The following is a 25151-nucleotide window of genomic DNA, read 5'->3' as shown; positions in this document are numbered from 1 at the left end:
TGGCCACGCTGCCCTCAGCGCTGCGCAAACGGCGTAAGGGCGCTGCCCTCAGCGCTGCGCAAATGGCGTAAGGGCGCTGCCTTCATGGCTACACAAATGGCGTAACTACGGCGGCATTGCCCACAGCGCTACGCAAACGGCGTAAGGGAGCCCAACGGAGCGGAACGGCGGCGCGCTACGCAAATGGCGTAAGGGAGCGGGCACTGCCCTCAGCGGTACGCAAACGGCGTAACGGCGCTGCCCTCAGCGCTGCGCAAACGGCGAACGGTTCATTCCAGTTCCTCCCAGTTCCTCCCAGTTCCTCCCTAAGGCCCCCCCAGACCTTTCCCAGTTCATCCCGGTCCGTCCCAGCGCCTCGCACGGGCCCTGCCCACAGCGCTACGCCAAGGGCGCAGCAGCCGCCGCCGCCGCCCCGCGGCAAACGCTTCCCTACGGGAACGGCGTAAATCCCCTCCCAAAATCCCGTTAGCGGCAGCGGCGGGGGGAGGGGGGGGGGGTCTCGGTAACCGGGGGAGGGCTCCCGGTGAAGGGGAAGGGTCCCGGGAAGGCCCCGGGCGGAGGCGCGGAAGGATCCGGCGGTGCTGCGGCCTCATGTGACTGACGTCATGTGACTGACGTCACCGCGCGGGGGGAGGTCACGTGGCGGGGCGAGGTAAACACGGGGTCACGTGACGGGGCGAGGGCGCGCGGCCAGGCGAGAAAGGGGGCGGGGCCAACGCTGAGGCGGACGGAACCATTGCGGGAAAAAACGGGGGGGGGATCGGCGCAAAGAGAGCCCCGAAATGGGTCTGGGGTCGACGCAGAGAGCCCCGAAATGGGTCTGGGGGCGGCACAGGAACCACAGAGACGCCGCGAGTGGGACCAAGGGCTTTTAAAAACACAGGGGGGGAGGGGGGGGGGGGGGGACGGGACAGGCAGCTCCCAAATGTCCGAGTCCGTCCATCTGTCCGGCAGGGGGAGGGGCGGCCCCCGCGCCCCTCCCCCACAAAGCCCCGCCCCCAATTCAGGCACGTGGGGGGCGCGACCCCTCCCCAAATTATTCCCCCCCAAAAAAAACAGGGGGGGAGGGGGCGAAGAGTCCGGCCCGGGAAAGGGGGGGAGGGGTCCCGTCCGGGGGTCCCACCCAGGGGGTCCCATCTGGGGGGTCCCATCCGGGGGTCCCATCCGGGGGGTCCCGTCCGGGGGTCCCGTCCGGGCGCTCCGGGGTCACCACAGGCGGTGCTGGTGAAGGTTCCGGCTCAGGACGGAGCGGACGTCGGCCGTGAACCTGAATTTGGGGAGGGGGACACAGGGCTGAGACCCCTCCCCACAAATAATGAGGGGAGCCCCCCCCCCCTCCAGAGCCAGGTGGGACCCCCCCCCCAAAATCCCTCCGAAAGTTCCCCAAAATGGCCCCAGGACCCCCCAAATCCCCTCAGGACCCCCCCCCCCAAATTCCACTCAAAAACCCCCTCGCCCCTAAAAATCTTTTCAGGACCCCAAAACGCTCCCAACTCCTCCCCCAGGACCCCCTGAATTCCCCCAGGACCCCCGAAATCCCTCCCAAATCCCCTCCGAGACCACCCAAATCCCCTCCAGGACTCCCCAAACTCCCCCAGGACCCCCCAAAACTTCTCCAAGACCCCCCCAACCCCTCCCCTAGGACCCCCTGGGACCCCCCAAATCCCCCCAGGACACCCCAAATCCCTTCCAGGACCCCCCAAACTCCCCCTAAATCCCTCCAAGACCCCCCAAATCCCCTCCAAGACCCCTCAAACCCTTTCCAGGACCCCCTGGGACCCCCCAAATCCCCTCCAGGACCCCCCAAACCCCACCCAGAACACCCCAAATCCCCCCCAAACCCCCCCCCAGGATCCCCTGGGACCCCCCAAACCTCTCCAAGACCCCCCAAATCCCCCCCTAAACCTCTCCAGGATCCTCCAAACCCCCCTAAATCCCCCCCAGGACCCCCCCAAACCTCTCCAGGACCCCCCAAATCCTCTCCAGGACCCCCCCAATCCTCTCCAGGACCCCCCAAATCCCCCCCAGGACCCCCCCAATGCCCCCCAGACCTCTCCAGGACCCCCCAAATCCCCCCCAGGACCCCCCCAAACCTCTCCAGGACCCCCCAAATCCCCTCCAGGACCCCCCCAAACCTCTCCAGGACCCCCAAATCCCCCCCAGGACCCCCCCAATGCCCCCCAAACCTCTCCAGGACCCCCCAAATCCCCCCCAAATCCCCCCCAGGACCCCCCCAATCCTCTCCAGGACCCCCCAAATCCCCTCCAGGACCCCCCAAATCTCTCCAGGACCCCCCAAATCCTCTCCAGGACCCCCCCAATGCCCCCCAAACCTCTCCAGGACCCCCCAAATCCTCTCCAGGACCCCCCAAATCCCCCCCAGGACCCCCCAGGAGCCCCCCAGACCTCTCCAGGACCCCCCAAATCCCCCCCAGGACCCCCCCAGACCTCTCCAGGACCCCCCAAATCCCCTCTAGGACCCCCCCAAACCTCTCCAGGACCCCCCAAATCCCCCCCAGGACCCCCCCAATGCCCCCCAGACCTCTCCAGGACCCCCCAAATCCCCTCCAGGACCCCCCCAAACCTCTCCAGGACCCCCCAAATCCCCCCCAGGACCCCCCAAATCCCCTCCAGGACCCCCCAGGAGCCCCCCGGACCTGAGCGCGTCCAGCATGGGCAGGAGGTTGAGCAGGGCCGTGTCCCCGGGGTCACTGAACCACGACTTGATGGGGATGGCGTTGTCTGGGGGGATTGGGGGGGGTTACGGGGTCCTGGGGGGTCCTGGGGGGGTCCCAGGGGGATTTGGGGGGGATTTGGGGAGGTTTTGGGGGGTCCTGGAGGGGATTTGGGGGGGATTTGGGGATCCTGAGGGGTTCTGGGGGTGATTTGGGGGGGTCCTGGGAGGATTTGGGGGGTCCTGGGTGGGTCCCAGGGGGATTTGGGGGTCCCTGGGGGGGTTTGGGGGGGATTTGGGGAGGTTTTGGGGGGTCCTGCAGGGGATTTGGGGGGGTCCTGGGGGTCCTGAGGGGTTCTGGGGGTGATTTGGGGGGGGTCCTGGGAGGTTTTGGGGGATCCTGGAGGGGATTTGGGGGGGATTTGGGGGTCCTGAGAGTGATTTGGGGGGGTCCTGGGAGGATTTGGGGGGTCCTGGGTGGGTCCCAGGGGGATTTGGGGGTCCCTGGGGGGGTTTGGGGGGGATTTGGAGAGGTTTTGGGGAGTCCTGCAGGGGATTTGGGGGGGATTTGGGGGGTCATGGAGGGTCCTGGGTGGGGTCCAAGGGGGATTTGGGGGCCCCTGGGGGGATTTGGGGGGGATTTGGGGAGGATTTGGGGGATCCTGGAGAGGATTTGGGGGGGATTTGGGGATCCTGAGGGGTCCTGGGAGGATTTGGGGGGTCCTGGGTGGGGTCCAAGGGGGATTTGGGGGTCCCTGGGGGGGTTTGGGGGGGATTTGGGGAGGATTTGGGGGGTCCTGGAGAGGATTTCGGGATCCTGAGGGGTTCTGGGGGTGATTTGGGGGGGGTCCTGCGAGGGTTTGGGGGGTCCTGGAGGGGATTTGGGGGAGATTTGGGGGTCCTGGGGGGTCCTGGGTGGGGTCCAAGGGGGATTTGGGGGTCCCTGGGGGGATTTGGGGAGGTTTTGGGGGGTCCTGGAAGGGATTTGGGGATCCTGAGGGGTTCTGGGAGTGATTTGGGGGGTCCTGGGGGGACGGGGATTTTGGGGATTTTGGAGACGGGGATTTTGGGGATTTGGGGATGAGGATTTTTGGGATTTTGGGGACGCTCTCGGGCGCATTTCGGGGCCCTGGCGGTACCGGGGGATTTTCGGGGCAATTTTGGGGCGATTTTGGGGCACTATTTTGGGGTTTTGGGGACGGGAATTTTGGGGATTTGGGGACGGGGATTTGAGGACGCTGCCGGGCGGTACCGGGGTGGCTGCGGAGGGAATTTTTGGGGGATTTTCGGGGCGATTTTGGGGCACTTTTTTGGGGTTTTGGGGACGCTGCCGGGCGGTACCGGGGTGGCTGCGGAGGGAATTTTTGGGGGATTTTCGGGGCGATTTTGGGGCACTTTTTTGGGGTTTTGGGGACGCTGCCGGGCGGTACCGGGATGGCTGCGGAGGGAATTTTTGGGGGATTTTCGGGGCGATTTCAGGGCGATTTTGGGGCATTTTTTTGGGGTTTTGGGGACGCTGCCGGGCGGTACCGGGGTGGCTGCGGTAGGCGCCGGGGGAGTTGTCCAGGATGACGATGCTCGAGAGGTCGCTGTGCACCACCGACAGGTCCTTGATGTAACTGCCCAGCTCCAGCGTGCAGTGCTGGGGGCGGGGCCGAGTCAGGGCCACGCCCACCGCGGGGCCACGCCCACCCCACCACACCCAATGAGGGGCCACGCCCGCTTAACCACACCCATTGAGTGGCCACGCCCACCCCGCCACACCCAATGAGTGGCCACGCCCACCTCGCCACACCCAATGAGGGACCACGCCCACCCTGCCACACCCAATGAGTGGCCACGCCCACTTAACCACACCCATGAGTGGCCACGCCCACCCCGCCACACCCAATGAGTGGCCACGCCCACTTAACCACACCCAATGAGGGACCACGCCCACCCCGCCACACCCAATGAGTGGCCACGCCCACCTCGCCACACCCAATGAGTGGTCACGCCCACCCTGCCACACCCAATGAGTGGCCACGCCCACCCTGCCACACCCAATGAGTGGCCACGCCCACCCCGCCACACCCAATGAGGGGCCACGCCCACCCCACCACACCCAATGAGTGGCCACGCCCACCCCGCCACACCCATTGAGTGGCCACGCCCACCCCGCCACACCCAATGAGTGGCCACGCCCATCCCGCCACACCCAATGAGTGACCACGCCCACTTAACCACACCCATGAGTGGTCACGCCCACCTCGCCACACCCAATGAGTGACCACGCCCGCTTAACCACACCCATTGCGTGGCCACGCCCCCAGAGCGGAAGCCACGCCCACAACCCCACCCCAGCTGCTGCTTCTGACCCCGATTGCCCCAAAACCGCCCCAAAATCGTCCTGACCCCGCCCTAAACACAAACCACGCCCCCTGGGATGAAGCCACGCCCCCCAAACCCACCCCAATTCCTCCCAAAATTGCCATGACCCTGCCCTAACCCCAAACCACACCCCCTGGGATCAAGCCACGCCCCTTTCGTTAAGCCACGCCCCCCAAACCCACCCCACCCCCCCCAAATCGCCCAGACCACGCCCCACAATGAAGCCACGCCTACCTGGCTCAGGCCACGCCCCTTTCGTTAAGCCACGCCCCCCAACCCACCCCAGTTACCCCAAAATTGCCCTGACCCCACCCTAACCCCAAACCACGCCCCCTGGGCTCAAGACACGCCCCTTTCATTAAGCCACGCCCCCCACCCAACCCTCAAAAATCGCCCAGGCCACGCCCCACAACGAAGCCACGCCCACCTGGCTGTGACCACGCCCCCTTCGCTCAAGCCACGCCCACAAAGACGCCCCCAAACCCCCTGACTTCATCCAAAAATGAAACCACGCCCCTCCCGGCCCCACCCTGCCACACCCAGGCCACGCCCCGCCCCCATCCCACAATGAAGCCACGCCCACCGGGCTCAGGCCACGCCCCCTGCGCTCAAGCCATGCCCACAAAAACACCCCAAAACCACCCAGACTTCACCCAAAATGAAACCACGCCCCTCCCGGCCCTGCCCCATCCAGGCCACGCCCCCTGCGCTTGCCCCGCCCCGCAATACAGCCACGCCCACCGGGCTCAGGCCACGCCCACAAAAACACCCCCAAACCACCCTGACCTCACCCAAAAATGAAACCCCGGCCCTCCCGGGCCCCACCCCCTTCGTGGCCACGCCCCCTTTGTGACCACGCCCCTTTCCAGCCCCCCGCCCCTTTCCTGCCCCACACCCTTCGTGGCCCCGCCCCTTTCTGACCACCCCCTTTCTGGCCACGCCCCCTTTTCGGCCACGCCCCCTTTCCGACCGCCCCTTTTTCTGGCCCCGCCCCCTTTCCCGGCCCCGCCCCCTTTCCGGCCCCACCCCTTTGCTGTCCCCTCCCCCTTTGTGACCCCGCCCCCTTTCCCGGCCACACCCCTTTCGCTGGCTCTGCCCCCTTTCCCAGCCCCACCCCCTCCCTGGCCACGCCCCTTTTCCAGGCCCCGTCCCCTTTGTGGCCACGCCCCCTTTCCCGGCCATGCCCCCTTCGCTGGCCTCGCCCCTTTCCCGGCCACGCCCCCTTTCTTGGCCACGCCCCCCTTCGCTGGCCCCGCCCCCGCCCCCTTTCTGACCACCCCCTTTCTGACCACCCCCTTTATGACCACGCCCCCTTTCCCGGCCACACGCCCTTTGTGGCCCCGCCCCTTCCCCCTTCCTGGCCACGCCCCTTTCTGGCCACGCCCCCTTCTTGGCCCGCCCCCCTTCGTGGCCCCGCCCCTTCCCCCTTTCCGGCCCCGCCCCCTTTGTGACCACCCCCTTTCTGGCCACGCCCCGTTCCCGGCCACGCCCCCTTTGTGACCACCCCCCCCCTTTCCGACCACCCCTTTTTCTGGCCCCGCCCCCTTTCCCGGCCCCGCCCCCTTTCTGACCACCCCCCTTTCCAGCCCCACCCCTTTGCTGTCCCCGCCCCCTTTGCGACCCCGCCCCCTTTCCCGGCCACGCCCCCTTTGTGGCACCGCCCTCTTCCCGGCCACGCCCCTTCCTGGCCCCACGCCCTTTTGTGGCCACACCCCTTTTGCTGGCTCCACCCCCTTTCCAAGCCCCACCCCTTTCCCGGCCACGCCCCCTTTCCAGGCCACGCCCCCTTTGTGGCCACGCCCCCTTTCCCGGCCACGCCCCCTTCGCTGGCCTCGCCCCTTTCCCGGCCACGCCCCCTTTTTCGGCCACGCCCCCTTCGCTGGCCACGCCCCCCTTCGCTGGCCTCGCCCCTTTCCCGGCCACGCCCCCTTTCTTGGCCACGCCCCCCTTCGCTCCCCCCGCCCCCTTCCTGACCACGCCCCCTTTCCCGGCCACGCCCCTTTCTGGTCACGCCCCTTTCCCGGCCACGCCCCCTTCTTGGCCCCGCCCCTTCCCCCTTCCGGCCCCGCCCCCTTTGTGGCCCCGCCCCCTTTGTGACCACCCCCTTTCTGGCCCCGCCCCCTTTCTGACCACCCCCCTTTCCGGCCCCACCCCTTTGCTGTCCCCGCCCCCTTTGTGACCCCGCCCCCTTCCAAGCCACGCCCCTTTCCCGGCCCCGCCCCCTTTCCCGGCCACGCCCCCTTTCCGGCCCCACCCCTTCACTGCCCCCGCCCCCTTCGTGGCCCCGCCCCCTTTGTGACCCCGCCCCCTTCGTGGCCCCGCCCCCGCACCTGCCGGTAGTAGCGGCGGTTGAGGATGCTGCGGTTGTTGTCGAGCTTGTCGGCCACGGCGCAGCCGTAGATCTCCATGCTGGCCGTGAACACCACCAGCTCGTACCACTGGCTCACCTGGAACCCGAATTCCGGGAATTTCGGGGATTTTGGGAATCTCGGAAGGGTTTGGAGCGGATTTTGGGGGGTTTCGGTGCTGGTTTTGGGGGGATTTGGGGGATTTTCGGGGGTCTCAGGGGGGTTTTGGGGGCTGTGGATCCCCATGCCAGCCGGGAATGCCCCCAGCTCGAATCCCCAGCTCACCTGGAACCGGAATTCTGGGAATTCCAGGGATTTTGGGAATCTCAGAAAGGTTTGGAGGGGATTTGGGGAGATTTTGGGGGGATTTTGGGGATTTTTGGGGGTCTCAGGGGGATTTTGGGGGTTCTGGATCCCCATGCCAGCCATGAACACCACCAGCTCGTACCACTGGCTCACCTGGAACCCGAATTCCGGGAATTTCGGGGATTTTGGGAATCTCAGAAGGGTTTGGAGGGGATTCGGGGAGATTTTGGGGGGATTTTGGGAATTTTTGGGGGTCTCAGGGGGGTTTTGGGGGTTCTGGATCTCCATGCTGGCTGTGAACACCACCAGCTCGTACCACTGGCTCACCTGGAACCGGAATTCCGGGAATTTCGGGGATTTTGGGAATCTCGGAAGGGTTTGGAGCGGATTTTGGGGGGTTTCGGTGCTGGTTTGGGGGGGATTTGGGGGATTTTCAGGGGTCTCAGGGGGGTTTTGGGGGCTGTGGATCCCCATGCCAGCCGGGAACGCCCCCAGCTCGAATCCCCAGCTCACCTGGAACCGGAATTCCGGGAATTTCGGGGATTTTGGGAATCTCAGAAGGGTTTGGAGGGGATTTGGGGAGATTTTGGGGGGATTTTGGGGATTTTTGGGGGTCTCAGGGGGATTTTGGGGGTTCTGGATCCCCATGCTGACCATGACCACCCCCAGCTCGAATCCCCAGCTCACCTGGAACCCAAAATTCCGGAATTTGGGAATCTCGGAAGGGTTGGGAACAGATCTGGGGGGGATTTTGGGGGGTTTCGGTGCTGGTTTGGGGTGAATTTGGAGCTTTTTGGGGGTCACTCACCACCTCCAGGAAGAAATCCACGTGGGGCCGTTTGTGCACGAAGAACCTCACGGGGTGTTTGTCGATGACCACCTGAGCACGGGGCGGGCTCAGGGACCCCAAAAGCACCTCTGGGACCCCCAAAAACCCCCAAAAACCCCCCCAAAAACCCCCAAAACCCCCCCAAAAACCCCCAAAACCCCCCCAAAAACATCCCACTGGCATCTAAGAGACCCCAAAATCACCTCTGGGACCCCCAAAAACCCCCCAAAACCCCCAAAATCCCCCAAAACATCCCACTGACATCTAAGAGACCCCAAAATCACCTCTGGGACCCCCAAAAACCCCCAAAACCACCCCAAAACGCCCCAAAACATCCCACTGGCATCTAAGAGACCCCAAAAGCACCTCTGGGACCCCCAAAAACCCCCCAAACCCCCCCAAAAACCCCCAAAACATCCCACTGGCATCTAAGAGACCCCAAAATCACCTCTGGGACCCCCAAAAACCCCCAAAAACCCCCAAAACATCCCACTGGCATCTAAGAGACCCCAAAAGCACCTCTGGGACCCCCAAAAACCCCCAAAACCCCCCCAAAAACCCCCAAAACATCCCACTGGCATCTAAGAGACCCCAAAATCACCTCTGGGACCCCCAAAAACCCCCCAAACCCCCCCAAAACGCCCCAAAACATCCCACTGACATCTAAGAGACCCCAAAATCACCTCTGGGACCCCCAAAAACCCCCAAAAACCCCCCAAAAATCCCCAAAACATCCCACTGACATCTAAGAGACCCCAAAATCACCTCTGGGACCCCCAAAAACCCCCAAAAAAACCCCCAAAACCCTCAAATCCACCCTAAAACCCCCAAAATCCCCCCCCAAAAGCACCTCAGAGACCCCAAATTCACCTCTGGGACCCCCAAAAAACCCCCCAAAAACCTCCCAATGGCATCTAAGAGACCCCAAAATCACCTCTGGGACCCCCAAAAAACCTCCAAAACCCCCCCAAAAACCCCCAAAACTCTGAGGATCCCCCCAAAACCCCCCCGGGAGCCCCAAAATCCCCCCCCAAAAGCACTTCAGGGACCCCAAAATCACCTCTGGGACCCCCAAAAACCCCCAAAATCCCCCAAAAATTCTGCTCCTCCAAGACCCCCCCAAATTTTGCCCTGAAAGCCCCAAAATTCTGCCCTGAGACCCCAAAAATCCTTTCCCCAAATTCCGCCCCCCAAATCCCTCCTGAACCTCCTCAAATCCCCCCCCAAAAATCACCCCAAAATCCTCCCAAAATCCCCTCCAACTGCTCCCAAATTCCCTCCAAATCCCCCAAAATTCCCTCTAAATCCCCCTCAAAAACTCCCAAATCCCCCCAAAATGCCCAAATCCCCCCCAAATTCCCTCCAAACCCCCCGAATATCCCAAATCTGCCCCAAATTCCCTCTAATTCCCCCCAAAATTCCCTCCAAACCCCCCAAACTCCTGAATCCCCCTCCAAATTCCCTCCAAACCCACTGAAATTCCCAAATCTGCCCCAAATTCCCTCTAATTCCCCCCAAATTCCCTCTAATTCCCCCCAAAATTCCCTCTAAATGCCCCAAAATTCCTTCTAATTCCCCCCAAACTCCCTCTAATCCCCCCAGAATTCCCCCAGGACCCCCCGAATTCCCTCTAATTCCCCCAAATTCCCTCTAATTCCCCCAAATTCCCTCGAATCCCCCAAATTCCCTCGAATCCCCCGAATTCCCTCGAATCCCCCCAAATTCCCTCGAATCCCCCCGAATTCCCTCGAATTCCCCCCAAATTCCCTCGAATCCCCCAAATTCCCTCGAATCCCCCGAATTCCCTCGAATCCCCCCAAATTCCCTCGAATCCCCCCAAATTCCCTCGAATTCCCCCAAAATTCCCTTGAATTCCCTCCAAAATTCCCCCAGGACTCCCCCGAATTCCCTCGAATCCCCCCCAAATTCCCTCGAATCCCCCCAAACTCCCTCTAATCCCCCTGAATCCCCTCTAAATGCCCCCAAACTCCCTCGAATTCCCCCCAAACTCCCCCGAATTCCCCCCAAATTCCCTTGAATTCCCCCAAATTCCCTCGAATCCCCCCGAATTCCCTCGAATCCCCCCAAAATTCCCTCTAATTCCCAAAATTCCCTCCAAATGCTCTAAAATTCCCTCTAAATTGCCCTGAATCCCCTCTAAATGCCCCCAAATTCCCTCTAATTCCCCCCAAACTCCCTCGAATCCCCCCAAAATTCCCTCTAATTCCCAAAATTCCCTCCGAACCCCCCAAAATTCTCTCTAAATGCTCTGAAATTCCCTCTAAATTGCCCTGAATTCCCTCTAATTCCCCCAAATTCCCTCTAATTCCCCCCAAACTCCCTCTAATTCCCCCAAACTCCCTCTAATCCCCCCAGAATTCCCCCAGGACCCCCCGAATTCCCTCGAATCCCCCCAAACTCCCTCGAATCCCCCCAAACTCCCTCGAATCCCCCCAAATTCCCCCGAATCCCCCCGAATTCCCTCGAATTCCCTCGAATTTCCCCGAATTCCCCCGAATCCCCCCAAACTCCCTCGAATTCCCCTGAATTCCCCCAGGACCCCCCAAATTCCCTCTAATTCCCAAAATTCCCTCCAAATGCTCTAAAATTCCCTCTAAATTGCCCTGAATCCCCTCTAAATGCCCCCAAATTCCCTCTAATTTCCCCCAAACTCCCTCGAATCCCCCCCGAATTCCCTCTAATTCCCCCCAAATTCCCTCGAATCCCCCCAAACTCCCTCTAATTTCCCCCAAATTCCCTCGAATCCCCCCAAACTCCCTCGAATTCCCCCCAAACTCCCCCGAATTCCCCCGAATTCCCCCGAATCCCCCCAAATTCCCTCGAATCCCCCCCAAACTCCCTCTAATTCCCCCGAATTCCCCCAGGACCCCCCTGAATTCCCTCGAATTCCCCCAAATTCCCTCGAATCCCCCCAAACTCCCTCGAATCGCCCCCAAATTCCCTCTAATTCCCCCCGAATTCCCCCAGGACCCCCCCGAATTCCCTCCAAACTCCCCCCGAATTCCCTCTAATTCCCCCTAATTCCCCCCAAACTCCCTCTAATCCCCCCCGAATTCCCCCGAATCCCCCCAAACTCCCTCTAATCCCCCCAAACTCCCTCGAATCCCCCCAAATTCCCTCGAATTCCCCCCAAACTCCCTCTAATCCCCCCAGAATTCCCCCAGGACCCCCCGAATTCCCTCTAATCCCCCCAAATTCCCTCGAATCCCCCCCAAACTCCCTCTAATCCCCCCAGAATTCCCCCAGGACTCCCCCGAATTCCCTCTAATTCCCCCAAATTCCCTCTAATCCCCCCCAAATTCCCTCTAATTTCCCCCAAATTCCCTCCAAACTCCCCAAATTCCCTCTAATTTCCCCCAAACTCCCTCGAATTCCCCCGAATTCCCTCGAATCCCCCAAACTCCCTCGAATCCCCCCCAAACTCCCTCTAAATTCCCTCTAATTCCCCCCAAATTCCCTCTAAATTCCCTCTAATCCCCCCATATTCCCTCGAATCCCCCCAAACTCCCTCTAATCCCCCCAAATTCCCTCGAATCCCCCCGAATTCCCTCGAATCCCCCCAAACTCCCTCGAATCCCCCCCAAACTCCCTCTAATCCCCCCCGAATTCCCCCAGGACCCCCCCGAATTCCCTCGAATTCCCCCCAAACTCCCTCGAATCCCCCCAAATTCCCCCGAATCCCCCCGAATTCCCTCGAATCCCCCCAAATTCCCTCGAATCCCCCCAAACTCCCTCTAATTTCCCCCAAACTCCCTCGAATCCCCCCCAAACTCCCTCGAATCCCCCCAGAATTCCCCCAGGACTCCCCCGAATTCCCTCTAATTCCCCCAAATTCCCTCTAATCCCCCCAAATTCCCTCGAATCCCCCCAAATTCCCCCGAATCCCCCCGAATTCCCCCGAATGCCCCGAATTCCCTCGAATTCCCTCCAAAATTCCCTCGAATCCCCCCCAAATTCCCTCTAATTCCCCCAAATTCCCTCGAATTCCCCCAAATTCCCTCGAATTCCCCCAAATTCCCTCTAATTCCCCCCAAATTCCCTCTAATCCCCCCCTAATTCCCTCTAATCCCCCCAGAATTCCCCCAGGACCCCCCGAATTCCCTCGAATTCCCCCGAATTCCCTCCAAACCCCCCAAACTCCCTCGAATCCCCCCAAATTCCCTCTAATTCCCCCCAAATTCCCTCTAAATTCCCTCTAATCCCCCCAAATTCCCTCGAATCCCCCCAAATTCCCTCGAATCCCCCCAAACTCCCTCGAATCCCCCTGAATCCCCTCTAAATGCCCCCAAATTGCCTCTAATTCCCCCCAAACTCCCTCTAAATTCCCTCGAATCCCCCCAAATTCCCTCGAATCCCCCCAAATTCCCTCAAATCCCCCCAAATTCCCTCGAATTCCCCCAAACTCCCTCGAATTCCCCCAAACTCCCTTGAATCCCCCAAACTCCCTCTAATTCCCCCCAAACTCCCTCGAATCCCCCCGAATTCCCTCGAATCCCCCCAAACTCCCCCGAATTCCCCCGAATTCCCCCAGGACCCCCCAAATTCCCTTGAATCCCCCCCAAATTCCCTCTAATTCCCCCCAAACTCCCTCTAATTTCCCCCAAACTCCCTCTAAATTCCCTCGAATCCCCCCAAACTCCCTTGAATCCCCCCCAAATTCCCTTGAATCCCCCCCAAACTCCCTCGAATCCCCCCAAACTCCCTCGAATCCCCCCGAATTCCCTCGAATCCCCCCCAAACTCCCTCTAATTCCCTCGAATCCCCCGAATCCCCCCGAATCCCCCGAATCCCCCCGAATTCCCCCGAATCCCCGGAGCCGCGGCCGCTCCGCGCGCACCTTGAGGATGAAGTCGGGGGGGGTGCCGGGCCGCACCGTGGGCCGCAGGACGCCGTCGTGGTGAGAGTGGATCAGGGTCTCGTCCAGGTCCAGCACCAGGATCTTCCTCTTCACCTGGTCTGGGAATGGGATTGGGATCGGGAATGGGATCGGGAATGTGAATGGGATTGGGGCTGGGAATGGGATTGGGAATGGGATTGGGATCGGGAATGGGAATGGGATTGGGATTGGGAATGGGAACGGGAATGGGATCGGGAATGGGATCGGGAATGGGAATGGGGCTGGGAATGGGATTGGGAATGGGATTGGGATCGGGAATGGGAATGGGATTGGGAATGGGATCGGGAATGGGGCTGGGAATGGGGCTGGGAATGGGATTGGGATTGGGATCGGGAATGGGAATGGGAATGGGATTGGGATCGGGAATGGGATCGGGAATGGGAATGGGATTGGGAACGGGAATGGGGCTGGGAATGGGAATGGGATTGGGAATGGGATTGGGAATGGGAATGGGATTGGGATCGGGAATGGGATCGGGAATGGGGATGGGAATGGGAATGGGAATGGGAATGGGAATGGGATTGGGAATGGGAATGGGAATGGGAATGGGGCTGGGATTGGGATTGGGAATGGGATCGGGAATGGGATCGGGAATGGGAATGGGATTGGGGCAGGGCTGGGATTGGGAATGGGGATTGGGAATGGGAATGGGAATGGGGCTGGGAATGGGATCGGGAATGGGGCTGGGAATGGGGCCGGGAATGGGATTGGGAATGGGATTGGGAATGGGATCAGGAATGGGATTGGGAATGGGATTGGGGCAGAGCCGGGATTGGGGCTGGGATTGGGAATGGGATTGGGAATGGGATTGGGAATGGGATTGGGAATGGGGCTGGGAATGGGATTGGGATTGGGAATGGGAATGGGAATGGGAATGGGGCTGGGAATGGGATCGGGAATGGGGCTGGGAATGGGGCTGGGAATGGGAATGGGATTGGGAATGGGATCGGGAATGGGGCTGGGAATGGGGCTGGGAATGGGAATGGGAATGGGGCTGGGAATGGGAATGGGTTGGGATTGGGAATGGGAATGGGAATGGGATTGGGAATGGGGCTGGGAATGGGGCTGGGATTGGGATTGGGAATGGGATTGGGAATGGGGCTGGGAATGGGAATGGGATTGGGAATGGGATTGGGATCGGGAATGGGAATGGGATTGGGAATGGGGCTGGGAATGGGAATGGGATTAGGAATGGGAATGGGATTGGGAATGGGATTGGGAATGGGGCAGGGATTGGGGCAGGGCTGGGATTGGGGCTGGGATTGGGAATGGGATTGGGAATGGGGCTGGGATTGGGGCAGGGATTGGGGCAGGGCTGGGATTGGGGCTGGGATTGGGAATGGGGCTGGGATTGGGGCCGGGATTGGGGCAGGGTCAGGATTGGGGTAGAGCCGGGATTAGGAACAAACTGGGATTGGGGCTGGGCCGGGATTAGGAACAAACTGGGATTGGGGCTGGGCCGGGTTTAGGGCTAAACCGGGATTAGGGCCGGGATTAGGGAACAGCTGGGATTGGGGCAAGGCCGGGATTGGGGCAGGGTCCATCCCAATTTTCAGCTTCCCATCCCATTTTTGGGGCTCCCATCCCATTTTTGGGGCTCCCATCCCATTTTTGGGGTTCCCATCCCATTTTTGGGGTTCCCATCCCATTTTTGGGGCTCCCATCCCATTTTTGGGGCTCCCATCCCCATTTTGGGGCTCCCATCCCATTTTCGGGTTCCCATCCCATTTTTGGGGCTCCCATCCCATTTTTGGGGTTCCCATCCCCATTTTGGGGCTCCCATCCCATTTTCGGGTTCCCATCCCATTTTTGGGGCTCCCATCCCCATTTTTGGGGCTCCCATCCCATTTTTGGGGCTCCCGTCCCCATTTTTGGGGCTCCCATCCCATTTTTGGGGCTCCCATCCCCATTTTGGGGCTTCCATCCCGAATTTCGGGGTTCCCATCCCATTTTTGGGGTTCCCATCCCATTTTTGGGGCTCCCATCCCATTTTGGGGCTCCCATCCCATTTTTGGGTTTCCCATCCCATTTTCGGCTTCCCATCCCATTTTGGGGCTCCCATCCCCATTTTCGGGGTTCCCATCCCCATTTTCGGGTTCCCATCCCATTTTTGGGGCTCCCATCCCCATTTTGGGGTTCCCATCCCATTTTTGGGGTTCCCATCCCATTTTTGGGGCTCCCATCCCATTTTTGGGGCTCCCATCCCATTTTTGGGGTTCCCATCCCATTTTTGGCTTCCCATCCCCATTTTGGGGCTCCCATCCCATTTTTGGGGTTCCCATCCCGAATTTCGGGGTTCCCATCCCATTTTCGGGGTTCCCATCCCATTTTTGGGGTTCCCATCCCATTTTTGGGGTTCCCATCCCATTTTCGGGGTTCCCATCCCATTTTCGGGGTTCCCATCCCATTTTCGGGGTTCCATCCCATTTTTGGGGCTCCCATCCCATTTTTGGGGCTCCCATCCCCATTTTTGGGGTTCCCATCCCATTTTTGGGGCTCCCATCCCGAATTTCAGGGTTCCCGTCCCATTTTTGGGGCTCCCATCCCGAATTTCGGGGTTCCCATCCCATTTTCGGGGTTCCCATCCCATTTTTGGGGCTCCCATCCCATTTTTGGGGCTCCCATCCCCATTTTGGGGCTCCCATCCCATTTTTGGGGCTCCCATCCCATTTTCGGGGCTCCCATCCCATTTTTAGGGCTCCCATCCCATTTTTGGGGTTCCCATCCCGAATTTCGGGGTTCCCATCCCATTTTCGGGGTTCCCATCCCATTTTTGGGGTTCCCATCCCATTTTTGGGGTTCCCATCCCATTTTCGGGGTTCCCATCCCATTTTTGGGGTTCCCATCCCATTTTCGGGGTTCCCATCCCCATTTTTGGGGTTCCCATCCCATTTTTGGGGCTCCCATCCCCATTTTTGGGGTTCCCATCCCATTTTCGGGGTTCCCATCCCCATTTTTGGGGTTCCCATCCCATTTTTGGGGTTCCCATCCCATTTTTGGGGCTCCCATCCCCATTTTTGGGGCTCCCATCCCATTTTCGGGGTTCCCATCCCCATTTTTGGGGTTCCCATCCCATTTTCGGGGTTCCCATCCCCATTTTCGGGTTCCCATCCCATTTTTGGGGTTCCCATCCCCATTTTTGGGGTTCCCATCCCATTTTCGGGGTTCCCATCCCCATTTTTGGCTTCCCATCCCCATTTTGGGGTTCCCATCCCATTTTTGGGGTTCCCATCCCATTTTTGGGGTTCCCATCCCATTTTTGGGGCTCCCATCCCATTTTCGGGGTTCCCATCCCCATTTTTGGGGCTCCCATCCCCATTTTTGGGGTTCCCATCCCATTTTTGGGGTTCCCATCCCATTTTTGAGGCTCCCATCCCCATTTTTGGGGCTCCCATCCCCATTTTTGGGGTTCCCATCCCCATTTTCGGGTTCCCATCCCCATTTTGGGGCTCCCATCCCGAATTTCGGGGTTCCCATCCCATTTTTGGGGCTCCCATCCCCATTTTTGGGGCTCCCATCCCCATTTTTGGGGTTCCCATCCCATTTTTGGGGCTCCCATCCCATTTTTGGGGCTCCCATCCCCATTTTGGGGCTCCCATCCCATTTTTGGGGCTCCCATCCCCATTTTCGGGGCTCCCATCCCATTTTCGGGACTCCCATCCCCATTTTTGGGGTTCCCATCCCATTTTTGGGGTTCCCATCCCCATTTTGGGGTTCCCACCCCATTTTGGGGCTCCCATCCCATTTTCGGGTCTCCCATCCCATTTTTGGGGTTCCCATCCCATTTTTGGGGTTCCCATCCCCATTTTCGGGGTTCCCATCCCCATTTTTGGGGCTCCCATCCCATTTTCGGGTTCCCATCCCCATTTTGGGGCTCCCATCCCATTTTTGGTGCTCCCACCCCCATTTTTGGGGCTCCCATCCCATTTTTCGGGCTCCCATCCCATTTTTGGGGCTCCCATCCCATTTTCGGGGTTCCCACCCCCATTTTCGGGGTTCCCACCCCCATTTTTGGGGTTCCCATCCCATTTTTGGGGCTCCCATCCCATTTTCGGGGTTCCCATCCCCATTTTTGGGGCTCCCACCCCCATTTTCGGGTTCCCATCCCATTTTTGGGGCTCCCATCCCCATTTTCGGGGCTCCCATCCCATTTTTCGGGCTCCCATCCCCATTTTTGGGGTTCCCATCCCATTTTCGGGGTTCCCACCCCCATTTTCGGGGTTCCCATCCCCATTTTTGGGGCTCCCATCCCATTTTTGGGGCTCCCATCCCATTTTCGGGTTCCCATCCCATTTTTGGGGTTCCCATCCCATTTTCGGGTTCCCATCCCATTTTTGGGGTTCCCATCCCATTTTTGGGGCTCCCATCCCATTTTTGGGGTTCCCATCCCATTTTTGGGGCTCCCATCCCCATTTTTGGGGCTCCCATCCCATTTTTGGGGTTCCCATCCCATTTTCGGGGCTCCCATCCCATTTTTGGGGTTCCCATCCCATTTTTGGGGTTCCCATCTCCATTTGTGGGACTCCCATCCCCATTTTTGGGGTTCCCATCCCCATTTTTGGGGCTCCCATCCCAATTTTAGGGTTCCCATCCCATTTTCGGGGCTCCCATCCCATTTTTGGTGCTCCCACCCCCATTTTTGGGGTTCCCATCCCATTTTTGGGGTTCCCATCCCCATTTTTGGGGTTCCCATCCCATTTTCGGGGTTCCCATCCCCATTTTCGGGGCTCCCATCCCCATTTTGGGTCTCCCATCCCCATTTTCGGGGCTCCCATCCCATTTTTGGGGCTCCCATCCCATTTCTGGGTTCCCATCCCATTTTCGGGGCTCCCATCCCATTTTTGGGGCTCCCATCCCATTTTTGGGGTTCCCATCCCAATTTTGGGTTCCCATCCCATTTTTGGGGCTCCCATCCCATTTTCGGGGCTCCCATCCCATTTTTGGGGCTCCCATCCCATTTTAGGGTTCCCATCCCATTTTTGGGTCCCCATCCCATTTTTGGGGCTCCCATCCCATTTTTGGGGCTCCCATCCCCATTTTTGGGGTTCCCATCCCAATTTTGGGGTTCCCATCCCGAATTTCGGGGCTCACTGAGGCGGTTTCGCGAGATGGGTGACAGCGGCAGGACGTCGTAGCGCACGGTCTGGTACTGGATCACCTGCCCAGGGAAAACCCCCCCCAAATTTTTGGGGCACCCCCCCAAAATTCGGGAATCCCAAAATTCCAGAGGAGCAGAGCCCCAAAATCCCCAAAATAAAAAAAAAAAATCCCGGAATTTTTGGTGATGGCTGAGCGGAAAAGGCCCAAAAAAGGGATGGGAAAACCCAAAATCTCCTCAAAATTCACTTTGGAATCTCCCCAAAGCCCCAAAAATCAGCCCAAAAGCCCCGGAAAGTCCCCAAATCCTCCAAAATTCCCCAAAATCCCCCCAAAACCCCCACAAATCTCCCCAAATCCTCCAAAATTTCCCCAAAATCCCCCCCAAATCCAGCAAAATCCCCCCAAATCCCTCCAAAATTCCCTAAATCCCTCCAAAATTCCCTAAATCCCCCCAAATCCCCCCAAGCCTCCCCAAATCCCCCCAAATCTCTCTAAAATCAGCCCAAAATCCCCCCCAAATCTCCTCAAATCCCTCCAAAATTCCCTAAAATCCCCCCAAATCTCCCCAAAATCCCCACAAATCTCCCCAAATCCTCCAACATTCCCCCAAAATCTCCTCAAATCCTCCAAAATTTCCCCAAAATCCAGCAAAATCCCCCCAAATCCTCCCAAATCCCTCCAAAATTCCCTAAATCCTCCAAAATCCCCCAAAATTCCCCCAAATCTCCCCAAAATCCCCACAAATCTCCCCAAATCCTCCAACATTCCCCAAAATCCCCCCAAAACCCCCACAAATCTCCCCAAATCCTCCAAAATTTCCCCAAAATCCCCCCCAAATCCAGCAAAATCCCCCCAAAACCCTCCAAACTTCCCTAAATCCTCCAAAATCCCCCCAAATCTCCCTAAAATCAGCCCAAAATCCCCCCAAAATCTCCTCAAATCCTTCAAAATTCCCCCAAGTTCCCCCAAATCTCCCCAAAATCCTCCAAAATTCCCCCAAAATCCCCCAAATCCTCCAAAATTCCCTAAAATCCCTTTAACTGCCCCCCCAAATCCTCCTAAATGCCTAAAAATCCTCCCCAAATTCCCTCCTAAATCCTCCAAATCCCCCCAAATCCCCCCAAATTCTCCTCAAATCCTCCAGGATCCCTAAAAATCCTCCCAAATCCGTGCAAGACTCACCCAAAACCCCCCCAAAATCGCCTTTTTTACCCCTAAATCCTCCAAAATATCCCCCAAATCCCCCCAAATTCTCCCCAAATCCCCCCAAATTCTCCCCAAATCCCCCCAAAACGCCCCTAAATCCCTAAAAATCTCCCCAAAATCCCTCGAAATTCCACTAAATCCCCCCCAAACACCCTCAGGAGCCCCAAAATCCCCCAAATTCCTCCCAAATTCCCCCAAATCCCTCCCAAATTCCCCCTTTTCCATCCCGGGCCAGTCCCGGCCCCTCCCCCCATCCCAAAATAGCCCCGGGCCCCTCCCCCACCCCCGTGACCCCCCCAGGGCCGGATTCAACCTTGAAACGCCGCCCCCATCCCAAAATATCCCCAAAAATCCCCAAATTATCCCCAAAAGTCCCCGAAATATCCCAAAATATCCTCAAAATATCCCAAAATATCTCCAAAACCCCCCAAAATATCCCCAAAAATCCCAAAATATCCCCAAACCCCCCGAATTATCCCCAAAAATCCCCAAAGTACCCCAAATTATCCCCAAAAAGCCCAAATTATCCCCAAATATCCCAAAATATCCCCCAAACCCCCGAATTATCCCCAAAAATCCCCAAAGTATCCCAAACTATCCCCAAAAAGCCCCAAAATATCCCCAAAACCCCCCAAATTACCCCCAAAAATCCCCCAAAATATCCCAAAATATCCCCAAAAATCCCCAAATTATCCCCCAAAACCTCCAAAACATCCTCAAATATCCCGAATTATCCCCAAAATACCCCAAATTTTCCCGAATTATCCCCCAAACCCCCAAATTATCCCCAAAAACCCCCAAAAGTCCCCAAAATATCCCCTAAAACCCCCAAATTATCCCCAAAAACCCTAAAATATCCCAAAATATCCCCAAAAGCCCCCAAATTATCCCCAAAAATATCCCCAAAACCCCCAAAATATCCCCAAAACCCCAAACTATCCCAAACTATCCCCAAAAACCCCCAAATTATCCCCAAAAATCCCCAAAAATCCCCAAAATATCCCCCAAACCCCCCAAATTATCCCCAAAAATCCCCAAAATATCCCCCAAACCCCCAAATTATCCCCAAAAGCCCCCGAATTTATCCCAAATTATCCCCAAATTTCCCAAAATATCTGAAATTGTCCCAAAATTATCCCAAATTATCCCCCAAAACCCCCAAATCATCCCAAAATATCCCAAATTATCTCAAAGCTCTCCCAAAAATTCCAAGCAAATCCCCAAATCCCCCGAATTCTCCCCAAAACCCCCAAATTCCTCCAAAAAATCCCAAATCCCTCCAGAAAACCCCAAATTCCTCCCAAAAATGCTGCAAAAAAAATTCCCAAGGAATTCCCGGAACCCAAAAATTCCCCAAAAATCCCCCCCGAGCAGCCCCGAATTCCCCAAAATTCCGTAAATAAATAAATAAATTTTAAAAAGCTCCGAGTGACCCCGGAAAGCGCCTGGGAATTCCTGGAAAATTCCCGAAAAAAATTCCTGGAAAATTCCCGGAAAATTCCCGGAAAATTCCGGGAAAATTCCCAAAACATTCTGGAAAATTCCAGAAAAAAACCCAAAAAAATTTCCTGAAAAATACTGGAAAAACCCTGGAGAATTCCCAGAAAAATCCTGAAGTATTCCCCAAAAGTTCCCGAAAATATCCCAGAGAATTCCCAAAACATTCCAAAAAAACTCCTGGAGAACTCCCAGAAAACTCTGGGAAAAGTCCCAAAACATTCTGGAAAAAATCGGGAAAAATTCACAAAAAAATCCCCCAAAATTTCAAAAAAAAACCTCCCAAAAACATCCCAAAAAATCCCAAAACAATCCCGAAAAACTCCCCAAACATTTCCAAAACCACCCCGGGGAATTCCCTAAAGATTCCCCCCAAAAATTCCAGGAAAATTCCAAAAAAAAATCCCCAAAAATTCCCAAAAAAACTCTCCAAAAAATTCCCCCAAAAAATTCCCCAAAAAATTCCGAAAAAATTCTCAGAAAATTCCCGAAATTCCCCAAAATTCCCAAAAACTCCCCAAACCCCCTGAATTCCCGATCCTCCCCTCCCGGGACCTCCCCGTTAATCCCGGAACCATTCCCAGTTCCTTCCCAGTCCCTCCCAGTCCATTCCCGGTCCCTCCCAGTTCCCTCCCAGTCCCTCCCAGTCCATTCCCGGTCCTTCCCAGTTCCCTCCCAGTTCCTTCCCAGTCCCTCCCAGTCCATTCCCGGTCCTTCCCAGTCCGCTCCCAGTCCCTCCCAGTCCATTCCCGGTCCCTCCCAGTCCCTCCCAGTCCATTCCCGGTCCCTCCCAGTTCCCTCCCAGTCCTTCCCAGTCCTTCCCAGTCCCTCCCGCTCCATTCCCGCTCCATTCCCCGCTCCATTCCCGCTCCGTTCCCGCTCCATTCCCGCTCCATTCCCCGCTCCGTTCCCGCTCCGTTCCCGCTCCGTCCCCGCTCCGTTCCCGCTCCGTCCCCGCTCCATTCCCGCTCCGTTCCCGCTCCGTTCCCCGCTCCATTCCCCGCTCCATTCCCGCTCCATTCCCGCTCCATTCCCGCTCCATTCCCGCTCCGTTCCCGCTCCGTTCCCGCTCCATTCCCCGCTCCGTTCCCGCTCCATTCCCGCTCCATTCCCGCTCCATTCCCGCTCCGTTCCCGCTCCGTTCCCGCTCCATTCCCCGCTCCATTCCCCGCTCCGTTCCCGCTCCATTCCCGCTCCATTCCCCGCTCCGTTCCCGCTCCATTCCCCGCTCCATTCCCGCTCCGTTCCCGCTCCATTCCCGCTCCATTCCCGCTCCATTCCCGCTCCATTCCCCGCTCCGTTCCCGCTCCGTTCCCGCTCCATTCCCCGCTCCGTTCCCGCTCCATTCCCGCTCCGTTCCCGCTCCGTCCCCGCTCCGTTCCCGCTCCATTCCCGCTCCATTCCCGCTCCATTCCCCGCTCCATTCCCCGCTCCATTCCCGCTCCATTCCCGCTCCGTCCCCGCTCCATTCCCCGCTCCGTTCCCGCTCCGTTCCCGCTCCGTTCCCGCTCCGTTCCCGCTCCATTCCCGCTCCATTCCCGCTCCATTCCCGCTCCGTTCCCGCTCCATTCCCCGCTCCATTCCCGCTCCATTCCCGCTCCATTCCCGCTCCATTCCCGCTCCGTTCCCGCTCCGTTCCCGCTCCATTCCCGCTCCGTTCCCGCTCCATTCCCGCTCCGTTCCCGCTCCATTCCCCGCTCCGTTCCCGCTCCGTTCCCGCTCCGTTCCCGCTCCATTCCCGCTCCGTTCCCGCTCCATTCCCCGCTCCGTCCCCGCTCCGTCCCCGCTCCGTCCCCGCTCCATTCCCGCTCCATTCCCGCTCCATTCCCCGCTCCGTTCCCGCTCCGTCCCCGCTCCGTCCCCGCTCCGTTCCCGGCTCCCTTCCCGGTCCCTCCCGGTTCACTCCCAGTCCATTCCCAGTCCATTCCCGGTCTATTCCCGGCTCCATTCCCGGCTCCATTCCCGCTCCTCCCGGTCCCTCTGGTTCCCCCGCTCCATTCCCGCTCCATTCCCGGTCCCTGCCAGTCCATTCCCGCTCCATTCCCGCTCCATTCCCGGTGCCCCGCGCTCCTCTCGGTTCTCCCCCGTCCCTCCCGCTCCATTCCCAGTCCCTCCCTCTCCTCCCAGTCCACTCCCGGTCCATTTCCGCTCCATTCCCGGTCCCTCCCAGTCCATTCCCGGTCTATTCCCGGCTCCATTCCCGCTCCTCCCGGTCCCTCTGGTTCTCCCCCTCCCTTCCCGGTCCCTCCCAGTCCATTCCCGGTCCCTCCCAGTCCATTCTCGGTCCCTCCCAGTCCCTCCGGCTCCATTCCCGCTCCGTTCCCAGTCCATTCCCAGTCCATTCCCAGTCCCTCCCGCTCCATTCCCAGTCCATTCCCAGTCCATTCCCAGTCCCTCCCGCTCCTCCCCGTCCATTCCCGGTCCCTCCCAGTCCTTCCGGCTCCATTCCCGCTCCATTCCCGCTCCATTCCCGCTCCATTCCCAGTCCATTCCCGCTCCGCTCCCAGTCCATTCCCGCTCCATTCCCAGTCCATTCCCGCTCCATTCCCAGTCCGTTCCCAGTCCATTCCCAGTCCATTCCCGCTCCATTCCCAGTCCATTCCCGCTCCATTCCCAGTCCATTCCCGCTCCATTCCCAGTCCCTCCGGCTCCATTCCCAGTCCATTCCCAGTCCCTCCCTCTCCTCCCAGTCCATTCCCATTCCTTTCCCAGTCCATTCCCGCTCCGTTCCCAGTCCATTCCCAGTCCATTCCCGCTCCGTTCCCAGTCCATTCCCAGTCCATTCCCATTCCTTTCCCAGTCCATTCCCGCTCCGTTCCCGGCTCCCTTCCCGGTTTCTCCCGGTTCATTCCCAATCCATTCCCGCTCCTCCCGGTCCCTCCCAGTCTATTCCCGGTCCATTCCCGGCTCCCTTCCCGGTCCCTCTCGTTTCATTCCCAGTCCATTCCCGGTTCCCTCCCGCTCCCTCCCGGTTCCCCCCCGCTCCATTCCCGGTACTCACGGTTCGGACCTGCCTCCGCAGCAGGTACAGCACGAAGCTCCACAGTTTAGCAGCGAAGGCCACGAAGGAGCGGAGGCCCAGCAGACACTGCGTCCGCATCATCCCGGTACCGGCCCCGGTACCGGCCCCGGCCCCGGCGCGGCCCAGCTCCGCCAGCTTCGCCGCGGCCCCGCCGCCGCCGCCGCCTCCTGCGGCCCCCCCCCGGGGAGGGAGGCGCTGCCGGGGGGGGTCCCGGGGGGGTTCGGGGGCGTCCGGGCCCTCACCGGGGCTCAACCGGGGCCGCCGCCAGCGCCGCCATCGCCGCCATCGCCCGGGGGCACTTCCGGCGCCAGCGCTTCCGGGGCACGCACGGGGGGCGGGGCCACGCACGGGGGGCGGGGCCACGGCTGTGTGAGCGAGCGGAGGGGCGTGGTTAGAGGGGAGGGTATGTAAATTAGGGGGCGTGGTTTCCGCTGTGGGAGCGGCGCGTTGAGGGCTTTATTCAAATTAAGGGGCGTGGCCAGTGCTGTAATTAAGGTTTAATGAATGTAATTAGAATTAAATGTAAATACGGGTAAGTTGTGGGCGTGGTTTTGTGGAGGGGCGTGGCCAAGAGGCTGTTGTATGTAAATTAGGGGGCGTGGTTTCGGCGGCGGCGCGGGCTCTGTGCATGGCCGTGGGTGGGGTAGTATTCAAATGAGGGGCGTGGCCTCTCCTTGAAGCCCCGCCCACTCCCCCAAAATCGAGGGGATCTCCCCCCTAAAATTGGGGATTTTTCCCCACTAAAATTCGGGAATTTCCCCTCCCAAAATTGGGGATTTTTTCCCCTAAAATTCAGGAATTTTTCTCCCCAAATTTGGGGATTTTTTCCCCTAAAATTCAGGAATTTTTCTCCCCAAAATTGGGAATTTCCCCCCTAAAATT

General features: G+C 58.9%; 1 protein-coding gene across 1 annotated transcript; it reads right to left on the bottom strand.

Annotated features, from left to right (window-relative positions):
* Positions 1-886: 886 nt before the first annotated feature.
* On the bottom strand, positions 887-24582 carry CTDNEP1 (CTD nuclear envelope phosphatase 1). Its single transcript, XM_082300557.1, has 8 exons — positions 24249-24582; positions 18536-18602; positions 13385-13503; positions 8506-8577; positions 7374-7490; positions 4204-4315; positions 2657-2741; positions 887-1267 (listed from the first exon to the last, which is right to left on the bottom strand). Exons 1-8 carry the CDS (start codon positions 24348-24350, stop codon positions 1207-1209), a joined length of 735 nt encoding a protein of 244 aa, XP_082156683.1. The 5' UTR covers positions 24351-24582; the 3' UTR covers positions 887-1206.
* Between the last annotated feature and the right edge of the window lie 569 nt (positions 24583-25151).

The sequence above is a fragment of the Coloeus monedula genome (assembly GCF_965178545.1).
Source record: "Coloeus monedula genome assembly, chromosome: 40".
In the NCBI taxonomy this organism is placed as follows: domain Eukaryota; kingdom Metazoa; phylum Chordata; class Aves; order Passeriformes; family Corvidae; genus Coloeus; species Coloeus monedula.
Note: the sequence above shows the minus strand (reverse complement) of the source record. Positions and strands in the feature narration are given on the sequence as shown.